Raw genomic sequence first — 15,439 nt, 5'->3', positions numbered from 1 at the left:
TCATCTCTCCATCCTTTTTTTAGAATAACGTTATTAAAAGATGGAGGCCTAAGCCTAGCTAATGTGACTAAATTAGATACTGGAAGTTACTCTTGCCTGGCAGAGAATCAGTTTGGAACAGCTAGTAGCACAACAAGCTTAATAGTTACAGGTATGTTTGGGGTTTTTTAAGAAGATTATTTGAAATGGCTCTGAATTGCAATAAGTCCAGCAAGTAGAACCCACAAGAAGCATAGGAGTTCAACATTTGCGCTGTAGTGGGTTTATTATGTGTGAATGGAGGTAAAGGGTCTGAGGAGTTGTATGTTTAAAAATACTTAAATAAAAAGAGATAAGTTCTGGTTCTTTTTTAAATTTAATGGGGAAATCTCTCATCTATATTGTGAAATAGTTCCTAGACCAGGGCACATGGAGTAAGGTCATCTGGATACTACTACTGGCTTGCACACTGACTCACTTTATAATCTAGGACAAAAAATTAAACCATGCTTCCTCAGTTTGGCTATCTGTAAAATGGGTCTATTTTTACTTTCAGAGTTAACTGGCGTTTGTAAAGCACTTTGAGATTGACAGATTAATGGCTAAAATTACCACATTCTGTACTTACTTGACACATAGATCTTCCACTAGTAATACAAAAAGCATGCAGAAAAATCCAACAGAAATCCACAGTATGGATCAGAGAGGAAGATTTTTCCTTTAATTATTAGCAATATTAGATTTTCTAAAGAACTGTACTTTTTTGTGTGCCTTGCAATTTGTTGAGCACTATAAACTACGCAGCAGGTCACATTCTACTTGGAGCCACAAGGAATTCCTATTGAGGCTAATAAGCTCTCACAATACTTCAGGAACAGAATTCGATCAATAATATTTACAATATAGAATTTGACTAACCTAAAGTGACTGCCACTGGTCAAGTGCATCTTATAAAATGTGAATGTTTAAAGAAAGCTCAGTAACACAGAAAGGTGGGATAACTGCTGAGATGGCTAAAATGACTATTTCTGCTCTCCATAGAGCCAACAAGGATAACTCTGGCACCTTCAAACATGGATGTGACTGTTGGAGAGAGTGTAATCTTGCCGTGCCAAGTTCAGCACGATCCATTGCTAGACATTGGCTTTGCGTGGTATTTTAATGGAACGCTCACCGATTTCAAAAGAGATGCTTCTCATTTTGAGAAAGTAGGAGGGGTAAGTTGTGAACATTTGTTTCTCTGATTATAAGTGTGTGTATCTTAAAGACAAGGTTGACTTAAAAGAGCAAAAATGTTGCACGCTTTGTGACTTCAGTTTTTTGTTTTGTTTTTGTTTTTTTTAAATTTAACATGGTAGCCAAAATGCATCCAGATCTTCTCTTCTTATGGTACGTCTACACTGCAGCTGGGTGTATGCTTCCCACCTTGGGTAGACAGATGCGTGCTAGTTCTGCTTAAACCAGCACACTAAAAATAGCAGTGTAGCTATGGGTTGCAGTTGCCAGCTCAGGCTAGCCAGCTGAGAACAAACCCACCTGGGCTCCTTGGACGCATACTTGGTTGGCTAGCCTGAGTCCCCATCTGTGCTGCCCCCAGCTACACTGCTATTTTTAGCATCCTAGCTTGAGCAGAGCTAACGTGTCCGTCTACCCCAGCTGGGAAGTCCACTCCCAGCTGCAGGGTAAACATACCCGTAGTATTGTAGAATTGCCTTCCCCAAAGGAGATCAGTTGTTCAGAATTACAGGCACAGCGCTTGCTGCTATACATATTCCATAATACAGATATTAGATACCTGAAGCCCAATAATACAAAAGAATTAAAAATGAAAGAAAGTTATTTACACCTCATAACCACAATATCTCTTTGAACCACAGGTGAGGATCCAGATAAATTGAAAATAAGTTGTTTGCTGCCACGCAGAAATCTGTTTAAATAGGTACTTCATGAGATGTATCCCATATTCTTCGCAGTGTTTGCATTCCTCAATGGTGCACAACGTTGATGTTTTAGTCTCTGCCACAGTCAACCACAAATTGACTTAACCATCAAATATGTTTTTTCTAAACAATATCACTTTGATTCATACCTATAAATACTGAAGTCTCCATTAATAAGCATCAGAGAGGGCTCCTTTTATCCTGACCGTATGCTGTCCGCTTAAGAGAGAGCAATATCAGAGTTAGATGCGTCAACTGTGCAGTTCTACAAAGTAAGACTTGTAAGAAGTTCGTGTGAACCTTGTGTCGAGTTTGTCTGTGTAGATTTTTACCACCCCAAATTTCACTCCGAGGTTTGGGTTTAAACCCACACAAAGTTTTAACATAACTGTTACAAGAGATCTCTATACCTGTATATAGGTAAATAATTAGGGTGCTAGAAGAGAGATGTAGCAGAGTTCCTGCATTTTGTAGGACTGTTCAAATTTGCTGTGCACTGCGAATGGCTTCCTCTGTGTAGCTCTCTATATCAGCTCTTAATAAAAATTGCTGAGCGTCACCTGGTTTTGCATCCAAACACTATGCAATGGCATTACATAGTTTCAAAGGAAAATTCATACATGCGTTCAAGATGATTGGAAGGTTTGTGTAACCCTTGGAGACCCCTTTGATAAATCTGAAAGGCATTTCGAATTTGTAACCGTCAAATCTTCATATCCCCAAAAGAACTAAAAGGGGATTTAAACACCTCTCCATCCCAGGCAAAGGCAACAGTCATCAGCTTGAGCTCCCTTCAAAACTAAAGCTGGAATGTGCAAATTACTGCCCCAGTATCTGGTGTAGGGGAGGACCATTCATTCCTTCATCAGTACAGACTAAAGCATGACATAAATCCAGGATGATCTTTTCAAAGCTATGTCTATGCTGGGCCTTGTTATAAACATAGCAGACAGTATAAGACCCCATGTCATCTGAATATTTTGGCCTAATTTGAAATCATTTATTTGAATGATACAGGTATGTAAATAAGAAAATAGATTAAAAGTTTGAGGCCAGATCCTCAGCTGGTATAAATTGGCACAGCTTCATTGTAGCTATACTGATTTACACCAGCTGAGTATCTGGCCCGTGTAAGCTGTTTCTAAGGACTCAATGTAGTTAATTGGCTGAGCGCTCATGTTCTCCAGTGCTCCTCCTAACGTATGGTTCTTCAGCACTCCCTGCTCAGGGCTGTGTCACAAAAGCCACAATCTGGGCTTCTAATTAAGACATTTGGCTCTTGTAAAATACTTGTCTGTATTTTCAGACACTCGCTGAATTGTGTCAGTCTCTGAAAGTCATGCTTTCTGTCTAGTTAGCAAAATGGTTGGTTGATTACAGTGAATGAGCAAACTTGGCTTCTAAAATTTTAAGCTTCTAGACTCTACAAACAAAAGAGGATTGCTTCATTTTTGGATGACTTCTATATAAAATCAGGTGTTATATTTAGTTTTTAGTCACACACATGGGAAAAACTCCAGGTTTTCCCTTTCACTGCTCGAAGCTTACTATTCTATTAGCCAGCATGCTAGGCACCTTCCCCGAGAAGGGCAGGGCTTAGGAAACACCCCTTGCCTTGGCATCTCCCATTGGCTATTTTAGGCGGGGAGCTGCCTAGCATGCTGGCTTTTGTAAATCCCATTCTGAGTCCTCTATCCCTCCTCATTCATTGTATAGAGCACGTAGATGCTCTAGCATGCTGGCTTTTGTGAATCCCAGTGATATTCTAGGCGCCCAAGGCGTCTACATAGCATTTAAACATCTGCAGGTGGTTCGTGTCAGCTGACTTGAGCTTGTGGGGTTTGGGCTGCAGTGTTGTAAAATTGCAGTCTAGTGGTTTGGGATCTGGAGCCCGGGATCTGGAACTCTCCCCTCTCACAGAGCCACAGAGCCCATCCCCAGCCTGAGCCCAAATGTCTAGACTGTGATTTTACAGCCCCATAGCCTGATCCCTGCGAGCCGGAGTCAACTGACACGGGCCAGCTGTGGGCGTATAACTGCACTGTAGACATACCCAGAGTGACTTGCCAGAGGTCACACATGCAGCCTGTGGCAGAGCCAGGAACTGAACTCAGATCTCCTGAGTCTCAGTCCATTGCCAAGGTCATCCTTCCTCCCTTATTTTTCCTATGCCTGTTTGTCTAATGTATTTATAGTGTGGCCATCACCATACCATCAAGATCTTTATGTGTGAAGGAGAGTGGTTGTGTCCATTAGTAAATATTTGTATAATAAATGCTATTTAAGACAATGCAATGCATTTAAAAGGTTGTTGTTTTTAAATACTCTTTGGAATTATCCATTTAATCCAAGCATAAAAGGTAAAGTTTGCTATAACTGCCAAAGCCAGGTGGTTGTAGACAGCCCACTTAGCCTTAGCAGGTAACATTGGCCTCTCGGTAGGTTTATTAACGTTCCGTTTCCTACAGCTCTGCCTTCTTGCTGATGAAACCAATGACCAGTTAGGTGTCTGACTCCCACTGAAAACTAATGGAATTTAGGTGCTAACTGCCCTTCTGTGCCTTTGAAAATCTTCTCAAGAGGCATAGCATTTAATCAGTGGAATGAAAGAGGATCCATATACAGATTGGCACATGATTAAATGCAATTGCCTTCAAGAGAAATTAGGTTTCTTTTGGAGAGCAAAGAGACTTTTGTAGATCTTATAATTTTTTAGAAAAATCTTTCTGGAAATTTGAGCTGACCATCTGTCATGTCCCAATGTGAATCCTCTGATTTCACAGCCTGTTACCTTGCCATGTTGCTGCATATTTACTACGTTTCTAATAAAGTACCTAAACAGGCTGTACATAAACATAATAAAATTACAAGGGAAAGGTTAACGATCGTTGATAAAAGGATCTCTTCCAATATGTGTGACTTCAGTGGTAGATATGAACTGGTTGGAAAACTGATTTTTTTTTCCAGTGAAAATTTCATCAAAAAAGATAAATCAAGAACCCAAAGTTTTTGATCAAAAAACCAGCTGAAAAGTTTTTGCTGTTCAGGAAAAAGTCAAAATTTTCAGTGGAAGGCAACTTTCTTTATTTTTTTTCACTGTGTTGAACATCCAGTTTTCCATCAAAAAGCAGTTTCGATGGAAAATTTTCAGTCAGCCCTATTCAACACCTCTCAGGACTCATCCCAGTGATTCTTCATTGGCTAACCCATAAGTCTAAAGGATATAGCTTTTTATTGGAATATTTGCCATAAAGAAACAACAGCTGAGGGTATGTATAGGAAACAGGAGCCTTGTCATTAATGTTTGGACAAGGGGGTACTGGTGCTCTGCTAACTGGAGACTACAGAAGTTAACCACAAGACAAACTAAAATACCTCAGGGGCTCAATCCAGCTCCCACTGAATTCAATGGAAAGACTTCAGAGGGAGTTGGATAGGGCCCTTAGTGAGCAAATGAGTCAGAATACTGTCTGATGGCGTATTCGTACACTTGAAGTTCATATTCCCCAATAATAATAGGGGATTTCAACTGGGAACACGTCACCTCAGATTGGTATGCAGAGATAAAATTTCAATACAACATTAATGACTGCCTCTTGGAGCAGCTAATCCTGGAGAGGCAATTTTTTATTTAATCCTAAATGGCACATAGGATCTGGTCTAGCTGAACTACTCAGTAATAGGGACCATAAAGGAATGAAATTGAACATCCTTGAAGGGGGTAAAATACCAAGGAAACCCACTCTGGTAGCATTTAATTTCAGAAAGGGGGGTGACACAAAAACAAGGAGGCTAGTTAGATGGACAGTACAAGGAACAGTCATAGGAGTGAAATGTTTGCAAGCTACATGGACATTGTTTTAAAACACCATAATAGAGGCTCAAACTCTATGCATAGCTCAAATAAAAAAAAGTAAGCTTACCAAAAAAATGGCTTAACAGAGTAAAAGAGGCAGTTACAGACAAAAAGACACCTTTTAAAAATTGGAAGTCAGATCCTACTGAGGAAAATAAAAAGGAACATAAAGTCTGGTAAGTCAAGTGCAAAAGGGATAATTAGGCAGGCCAAAAAATTTTTGAAGAGCAAATAGCAAAAGACACAAAAACAAAAAGCAATTTTTTAAAGTACATCAGAAGCAGGAAGCCTGCCAAACAATCAGTGGGGCTACTGGACAATCAAGGTGATCAAGGTGCTAAAGGAGTACTGAAGGAAGACAAGGCCTTTGTGGAGAAGCTGAATGAGTTTAGTGCAGAGATGTGAGGGGAGATTCCCACACCTGAGCTATTCTTTTTAGATGACAAATCTAAGGAACTGGCCCAGACTGAGGTGTCAGTAGAGGAGGTTTTGGAACAAATTGATATGTCACCAGGACTGAACCAGATGACTAGAGGGTAGCTAATGTAACACCAAGCTTTAAAAAAGCCTACAGAGGCAATCCTGGCAATTAAGGCCACTAAGCTTAACTTCAGTATCAGACAACTTGATTGAAAGTGTAGTAAAGAACAGAATTATCAGACACATTAACACAATATGTTGGGGAAGAGTCAACATGGCTTTTGTAAAGAGAATTTACGCCTCACCAGTTTGTTAGAATTCTTTCAGGGGGCCAACAAACATATGGACTATGTTGATCCAGTGGATATAGTGTACTTGGACTTTCAGAAAGCCTTTGGCAAGGTCCCTCACCAAAGGCTCGTAAGCAAAGTAGGCAGTCATGGAATAAGAGGGAAGGTCCTCTTACGGATCAGTAACTGATTAAAAGACAAGAAACAAAGGGTAGAAATAAATGGTCAGTTTTCAGAATGGAGAGAGAGATAAATAGCGGTGTCCCCCAGGTTTCTGTACTGGGACCAGTGCTGTTCAATACGTTCATAAATGATCTGGAAAAAGGGGTATACAGTAAGATGGCAAAGATTTCAGATAGTACAAAACTACTCAAGATAGTTTATGTGCAAAGTTGAGTGTGAAGTTACAAAGGGATCTCACACAACTGGGTGCCTGGTAAACAAAATGGCAGATGAAATTCAATGTTGATAAATGCAAAATAATGCACACTGGAAAACATAAGCCCGGCTAAACATACAGAATGATGGGTGTAAATTAGCTGTTACTACTCAAGAAAGATCTTGGCGTCGTTGTGAATCATTCTCTGAAAACATCTGTTCAATGTGCAGCAGAAGTCAAAAAAGCTAACAATGTTAGGCACCATTAGGAAAGGTTTAGATAATAGGACAGTAAATATCATAATGCCACCATATAAATCCATGGTACACCCACATCTTGAATATCGCGTGCCATTCTGGTCGCCCATCTCAAAAAAAGATATATTAGTACTGGAAAAAGTACAGAGAAGCACAACAAAATGGTTAAGGGTATAGAATACCTTTTGTGGGAGGACAGATTAAAAAGACTGGGATTCTTCAATTTAGAAAACATATGACTATGTTAGATATGATAGAGAGCTATGAAACCATGAATGGCGTGGAGAAAGTGAATGAGGAAGTATTATTTACTCCTTCACGTGACACAAGAGCGAGGGGTCACCCAAGGAAATTAATAGGCAGTAGGCTTAAATCAAACATAAGGAAGCACTTCCTCACACAACACACAGTTAAGCTGTGGAACTCATTGCTGGGGATGTCATGAAGGCCAAAATTATAACTGGATTCAAAAAAGTGTTAGATAAGTTCATGAAAAATAGGTCCATCAATGGCTGTTAGCCAAGATGGTCAGGGATGCAACCCCATGCTCTGGGTGTCCCTAAACCTCTGACTACCAGAATCTGGGACTGGATCATAGGGGAATGATCATTCAGTAAGTTTCCCTCTTCTGTTCATTCCCTCTGAAGGATCTGGCACCAGCCACTGTTGGAAGAGAGGATGCTGGGCTAGATGGACGTTGGCCTGACCCCGTGTGGCTATTCATATGTTCTTATTCACTGTATGAAAAATTTACTAGAGACCCCAGTTTTGGTGGTGGCTGGCAGTAACTGCAGCAAATGCAAAGTAACTTTTCAATTGATATTTTCTCTTTGAGATGAGCAATAATGTAGTGGGAGTTCCTGGAACATTCTTGAGGGAAGTGGCATGCCTTCAATCTTTGACATATAGCAGCTCTTAGAAATGTTATGGTAGCACCTGTTATGCAACATACAGCTCTTCCATATGGACCCCCAAAATGCCAGGATATAACATTGTTTTACGTCTCTTTTTGGTTAGAAAGATGAGTCATAGGAGCAGCACGACAAATCAAGCAGTTTTTGAAATTGTGAACAGATTGCCTGTAAACTGCTTCAGATATCACCTGTTCAGACAATCCAGCAGCAGTTGAAATTGTCTTCCAGGCAGCAAAATGAAATGCAAGGATGGATTTAGTTTATGTTTTCAGTCCAACTCCATCCAGTAGCAGTAAGAACAGATGCACATTTGCAGACATACACAGAGCAAAGCTGCAGCATGGATTTCCTTTTAACACTGACCATGTTGGTTCACTCCACGCTGGCCTTAGTTTGTAAGTTCTGTGGAGCACAATGCCGTTTCAGGTGCTCATATAGTATGGGCTGCCAATTTGTGTTGCATAGGTTAGGTAGTATGCAGCGGGGAAGGTGACCTTCCTATCACCGTAACTTGTCCACACTAGCAAAGATTTAATTGTGCTGGCCAGAGATGCCAATGAAACTTACTCTGTTGCGAACTCTCTAATGATCAATGACAGCAGAGAGCACCAGCTATGTTGCAGCAGTATTGGCCAAGTATTTTCAAGGTACCCCAGAATGATTTATGTGAAACTTCAGGACTTTGAGAGCACCATATTATTTGGGATGTAATGTATGAAAAATATTGGAACTTATTCTACAGCACTCTATTGTTTACTGCAACTAAAAAGGGGATTTGGTTTAGCCCATTCTAACTTGTCATCCAAGGAGCAGTCAGACTTTTATTTAAAGTAACATTATTTTATTTGACAATCCTCTGGGTAAATTTATGGGTAGAAGGCTTAGTACAAGATTAGTTTGTGCTGATAAATTGCAATGTTGAGAATATGTGCTGAATGTGCACTTCCCGTCAGGTAGTTTCTGTACTCCAGGTTGCCTTTGCATTGCTCAGTCTTAGGGTATGTCTAATCTGCTATTGGTGATGTGATTACAGCACATGTAGAGATACACAAATTAGCTTTAATCTAGCTAGGTCAAGTACCAATAGCAGTGAAGTCACAGCAACATTCACTTCAGTGATAGCCACCTAAGTACATCTGCAGGGTCCCAGTTGGGCTTATACAGCCCATTTTGAAGCCTTTTGTTGCCATCACTTCACTGTTATTGGTTCCCAAGCTGACTAGGTTAAAGCTACCTTGGATATGTCTATACATATTGCAGTCATGCGTCCTGATTTGCAGTTTAGACATACCCTCAGTATATTGTGGGGTATTGCAGCCAGTGTTAGCATTGTCTTGTAAATTCTTTTCCTGTAATTATTTACATCTGCATTGTATTAGTGAACATAACATTACATTTATTTATTCCTATACAGTAAGGAGAGCTGTTAAAAACATGCTTTTAGGTTGTGTTACACAAAGAGGTTGTGGGTAGTATTGCTGGGACCAGCACTTAAAAAAATCAAAAGTAAAAGCTTGATTTTGCTCTCATTCAAGTCAGCAGTGAAATTTCTTTTGACTTGAATGAAGCAGGAATAATGTCTGAGAGACAAGCCGGTAACAATATTGCAAGTTTATGTAAAATTTATTTTAGAGCCTTGTATTTTAATAATGGGCAGTCTCTCTGGAAACAAATGATCCTTGAAACATTAGGATCAAAATACAAGTGCTAATGGTTGTGAACATAAAACAAACACCCCAAAGAGTTTCAATGTTTATTCATTCAGATTGCAGTCTCAAAGAAACCCTTAGCAAAGAGTGCCCACGTACATTTCTGAATGACTTTGGCATACTTTTATAAGTGCAATAAGGGTTATAAAACAGCAATCATCCAAAGCAGTGTCGCTTCTCCTTTCTCCCACACCTCGTCAAGTGTATGACTTGCCCAGAGTCACTCAGAAGATCAGAAGCAGCACCATAATTATGACTCCCAGTCCAGTGTCCTGTCCAGTAGACTACATGACCTCTCTAGACAATGCTGCCTCTCCTGTAATAACCCTTGAATAGAGGGCCTCAAGTAGTGAACCTTTCTACCAACTAAATGATCCATCCAACAAGATGGCTTGTTTAAAATTCTTCTGTGAGTGGCAGGATTTCCAGGCTATAATCAGGCTGAGTCAGGGGGACCAGGTTCTGATTTTGGCTCCATGAGTGTAAATCTAGCATAGTTCCTTTGGAGTCAGTTTGACCCCAGTTTTACCCCAGTATAGCTGAGTTTAGAACAGGGGTAGGCAACCTTTCAGAAGTGGTGTGCCGAGTCTTCATTTATTCATTCTAATTTAAGGTTTCGTGTGCCGGTAATACATTTTAACATTTTAGAAGGTCTCTTTCTATAAGTCTATATTATATAACTAAAAGGTTTTCAAAATGTTTAAGAAGCATCATTTAAAATTAAATTAAAATGCTGATCTTATGCAACCAGCCTGCTCAGCTCGCTGCCAGCCTGGGGTTCTGTTCACCTACGTGGGCAGCAGACTGAGTAGGGCCTGCAGCCGGGACCCCAGACCAGGGGGTGGGTGTTTTAGGGGTCAGGGCAGAGGGCTGGGGGAGGGGGTTCAGGGCAGAAGGCTGGGGTGTGTGGGGGGAGTTCAGGGATTGGGTCAGAGGACTGGGGACTGTGAGGGGTGCAGGGTAGAAGGCTGGGTGTGTGTTGGGGTATGGGGGGTTCAAGGCAGAGGGCTGGCGGTGTGTGGGAGTGTGTGTTGGGGTTCAGGGCAGAGGGATGGAGCTGTGGGGGTGCAGGGCAGAAGGCTGGGTGTGTGTTGGGGTGTCAGGGGTTCAGAGCAGAGGGCTGGAGGGTGTGGGGGGTGCAGGGCAGAAGGCTGGGGTGCTCGGCTTGTGGGAGGTGCAGGACATACCCCTTCCAACCCCTGAGAGGCTCATGGCAGGGGGCTGGAAGGGGTATGCCCTGTTCCACCCCCTTCCCTCTGTCTCCGTCCCTACCTTTCTCTGCCTCCTGTATGGAGCTGTGTGCATCCTGCCGCTCTTCCCCCTCCCCCTCGCTAGGGCCATCAGCTGATTGGCGCAGGGAAGGAGAGGGGGAGGGGCAGGAAAGCACCGCTGGGGGAAGAAGAGGGGGAGGGGGGAAGCTTGGCTGCTGCAGAACCAAGCTTCTGCCTCCTGCCCCTGCAGGGGAGAGCGATGGGTGGGGGGGCTGAGTGGGGCTGGGAGCCGGGACCGCGTCAGGGGAGCTGCGCGCCACTCAAAATCAGCTCATGTGCCGTGTTTGGCACGCTTGCCGTAGGTTGCCAACCCCTGGTTTAGAAACTGACTTAGAGACTCATCTCTTGGGAAGATGGGATATGAAATGCCTTAGGAGTTACTCAGCAGCTAGAAAGAGGGGATATCCCTTCTTCTGAAGAATCTTCCTCTGTGGCTGTACAAAGAGAGAGAGTGTATCCAATGCAGGATCAAACCCTAAAGCAGTACTGCAGAAATAAATGTTAAGTTGCAAACCTAACACTTCCCGGTGCATTTTGAAATTACAGCTATCAGTCAAGACTCACATCTACCCTCTCCACACACAGGAGGAAATCAATGTAAAGCAAGTGCATACAGTGCAGTCTGAGGAAAGAAGAATACACTATGCATGAAATGCTCAGTTAAAAACCAAAAATAACATCAAGGGAATCTTAAAATCGTGTGAATTCAGCCAAAGAGTTACAAATGTACAACTCCTTTTAAAGAAAGGTATTCATGTGACATTAAATATGGAACACCTACCATGGAAAGTCTGCAGAAGGAAAAAAATTAATGTTGTGATTCTCACCTACAATTTTATCTCATGTAAGGACACAACAGTTTGATTGGGGGTGGGGGCAGCAAAATTGACTCTCTAAAACCAATCCAATCTTGCATTGTCACATTCTATTTTACTCACACACCTACAGAAGAAGCTGAATTTTTTCATACCAATTTCACATGGCTACCTTTTCTAAAAGTCTGTTATATCTGGACTATACTAGGAGGCTGCTTAAGAGTGTACCCTTCTATTTAGAATGCAAACTCCACAAGTGACTAATAAAAGGTCCTTTGAGTCAGGCAACTACATTAATGTATTAGAGGAGATGAGGTTAGTGCATCACAAGTAAAATCATGGGAGTGACTGAGCAGGGCTGTGACAGTGGAGTTGCAGAGGGCTTACTTTGCTGTTGCAGGGCTGATGACACCCAATCCTTGCAGGTGCAAAGGGCGAGGAAGGGGAGTCTAGGCTTCTGGTGGGGCAGGACTGCAAGAAGGAGGAGGAGCCTCTGGTTGCGGGAAAGGGCACCCCACTGCTCAATGGCTTCTGTCTTCTCGATTGTCTGAACTCCCAATTATCCAAATAAAAGCAGTGTCCCCCCTGCTATTTGGACAATCAGCAGTATGCTGTATACCAAAACAACCCCCTGCATTGTGCATACTCACAACCTTATGGAGACCACCAGATGTATCAGAAGAGAAGATGGAAGGAAAAGTAAGTGGAGAACCACTGTAAGTGGATGACATTGAAGCTTCCACAATCCTGTCATCCTGACGTCCCAATTAGGGATTGAGCATACACTTCCATTCTTGACCTTACAACCCTACAATTCCAGGACCGTATTTGACTTAAGTTTCATCCCCTTTTTGCATATATGTCATTCCAAGGAACCATAATTGGCATTCTGATTGCTAACATAAGCTATTTGTGTCAAGACATTCGCTAATATTTCCAACATATTAATGTGGTTAACCTGAAGCGTACATATTCCAGAAATCCCCTAGAAATCTGTTATTTCAAGCGTAAACAGACCTTTTGTGGATTACTTGTATATCACAAGATACATATTGCTAAGTCATATAACCCTAAGCCAAGAACTGTAGGCTAACTAGGTAGGCCTCATACTTTTGCAGAGCCTGTAACAAATATTTTTATAAATTTTCTGTTTCCCCCTATTTACATTACAGCTTTACTTGCTTTCCTTATTGGCATTTTTAATATTTCTTAACATATAAATTAGATAAGCTCGTTAGATACAGACCTACCAAAATCAGTTCAGGAGGTCAGAGGTCAACAGAAGCATATTAGTTATAACATGTGGTGAGCACATTTTCTCCTCCTTACAGAGCAGCTGTACTTTGGAAACATTGGACATTTTGGACTGCTTGTTTATTAGTTAATAGAACATGAACCTTGCATTTTATTAACAACTAAATATATAACAAATTTATGTATTCAACAGAGTGCATCAGGAGACTTAATGATTAGAAACATCCAGCTGAAACACAGTGGAAAATATGTTTGCATGGTAAAGACAGAAGTGGATAGTGTATCATCGGCAGCAGATCTGATAGTACGAGGTAAACTTTGGCTATTTTGCTGATCTTATTTTCTAATGACTTTCCTAGCTGACATTGTGAAACATAGAAGATTGTCACTTGAACTATACACACATGTAAGTGAGGAATGGAGAGTATGAATACTCTCTCCTCTCCCCAGTCCCCCCGCCTGCCATGTGCATGTACACACAGCCCTGCTTGGGCCCTGCATGCCCACTTACACTCTCCTTGGAATCTGGAGGAGCAGGCAGTGGAAGGAGCACTGGCTTCACACCTGTTCTCATGGCTAGTTTAGCTAGTGGGGGGAGGGCAGGGGTGTAGACACTTGCTGCTAGTAGAAATGCAATTGTGAATGACCTCCACCAAAGGAGCAGATAGGCAATTGTGGCCCCCTCATACACCTGCCACTCCTGAGATAGTCCAAATTATGGAGTCTGATGGTATTTATTTTCACTCAAGATTTATTTTAGCTGTTAGAGATTAAACTGTAGCTCCAAATAAACTCTCATTATTGATTAGCCAGCTGAACTTATTGCAAGAAAAACAGCTATAATACAGTGATGAAAATTCCAAAATCTACATTCATTCAGTGTATTTTAAAATGCTCTTGACATTTTACAGTGGTGGCTGAACTGTTGAGCATTTCATCACTACCACCATCCCTGGGGCAAGGCCAGTTTTCATCTTCTGTTTGTGCATCGCCTAGCACAATGGTCCATGACTAGGGCTCTGAAGTGCTACCACCATAATAATAATTTCCTCTCCTGTTGTGTGTGAGGCAAAAGCAGCATTTTTTGCAGGGTCTCACAGAATCAGGATTTTCCAGCATGCTGCAGGAAGCTTGCCTGAGTGAATTGCTGTCCAGGGTGCTGATCTGATGTTGTGCTGAAAAATTACTGCAGTGCATCATACAGAAAACAGCTTTAGATAACAAATTGGAGGACTGCAGAACCGTATTAGTAAATTAAAGGAGGACATCAAAGACTAAAGGAAAAGACATTGCTTTTGGAAAGGTAGAGGAATCCTGCTGAACAAAAGTCCCTGAAAGAACCTATCATCTGTGTTATAGTTTTGGAATTACCATTTCAGAACTTGGTTTTCACAGCTATAAAATACCAGACAGAAGTTCAGGAAATGTGAAAACTGGTATTTTTATTGCAAGCTAAATTGTTTTATTCCCCCCACAGTGCTGGTAAAATAGGAATCAGTTGGGGCTGTATTTGTGGGTTTTGCTACCTTCACAACATACCACCAACTTCTCAGTCTGCTTTCTGATTGCATTAGGCTCCCCTGGCCCCCCTGAACACGTGAAAGTGGATGAAATCACGGATACCACAGCTCAGCTCTCTTGGCAAGAGGGCGCAGATAATCACAGCCCAGTCACTACTTACGCCATTCAGGCGAGAACACCATTTTCAGTGGGTTGGCAGAGAGTCACAACAGGTAAAACAAGAAATCTTGTTACAGTGTCTATATCCAGTTGAAATGGTTGTTTAAGGGGAGGGAGAAGTTCCTAATGCCCCACAATTTTATTGAATAGTTCCTGATGTCATCGATGGAAACACTTACACGGCCACGGTAGTGGATTTAAACCCTTGGGTTGAATATGAATTTCGTGTCGTTGCCAATAACAAAATTGGAGGTGGAGAACCTAGTTTACCCTCAGAAAAAGTAAGAACTGAAGAGGCAGGTTAGTGGGTTTTTCTATTTGTTTGTTTATAATTAAAATGCCTTGGCTACAGAACAGCATTCAGACCTCTGATCCTTTTCATACCAGTTTTGAACTACGGTCCAATATAAAGGCACCAGACCTAATTTGTTTGTGATTTTTCCATGCAGCTAGATGAGTGGCCTTGCTCCACTGCTATCATCAACAAAACATCCCAATACATGCTACAGCATGCTGAGATCTCATTGTGTTCAGTCAGCTATGTAGAGGCTACAGATTTCAATGGATGTAGAGGGGATTTCTTTATTTCATTAAATAAAGGCGGACAACAGTGCAAGTTTCAACATGGGATTGCTTCACATTTGCACTTAGTTCAACCAGAAGAAAGCATCATTT

The 15,439-nt window shown here is 41.6% G+C and overlaps 1 protein-coding gene across 2 annotated transcripts in view; it reads left to right on the top strand.

Annotated features, from left to right (window-relative positions):
• Positions 1-15,439, top strand: part of LOC117880759 (contactin-3-like) — a 226,248-nt gene that overhangs the window by 194,191 nt on the left and 16,618 nt on the right. The window contains exons 10-14 of one of the 2 annotated variants that reach the window (XM_034777204.1): positions 24-151; positions 1,021-1,187; positions 13,278-13,395; positions 14,659-14,817; positions 14,915-15,064. In XM_034777204.1, the coding sequence (XP_034633095.1) occupies positions 24-151; positions 1,021-1,187; positions 13,278-13,395; positions 14,659-14,817; positions 14,915-15,064 (722 nt within the window). Of the gene's footprint in view, positions 1-23; positions 152-1,020; positions 1,197-13,277; positions 13,396-14,658; positions 14,818-14,914; positions 15,065-15,439 lie in introns of both variants that reach the window. The other variant, XM_034777203.1, reaches the window with a different exon arrangement.

This window comes from Trachemys scripta, chromosome 7, assembly GCF_013100865.1.
Source record: "Trachemys scripta elegans isolate TJP31775 chromosome 7, CAS_Tse_1.0, whole genome shotgun sequence".
Taxonomy (NCBI): Eukaryota; Metazoa; Chordata; order Testudines; family Emydidae; genus Trachemys; species Trachemys scripta.
The sequence above is the reverse complement of the archived record's forward strand: the minus strand, read 5'-3'. Positions and strand labels throughout refer to the sequence as shown.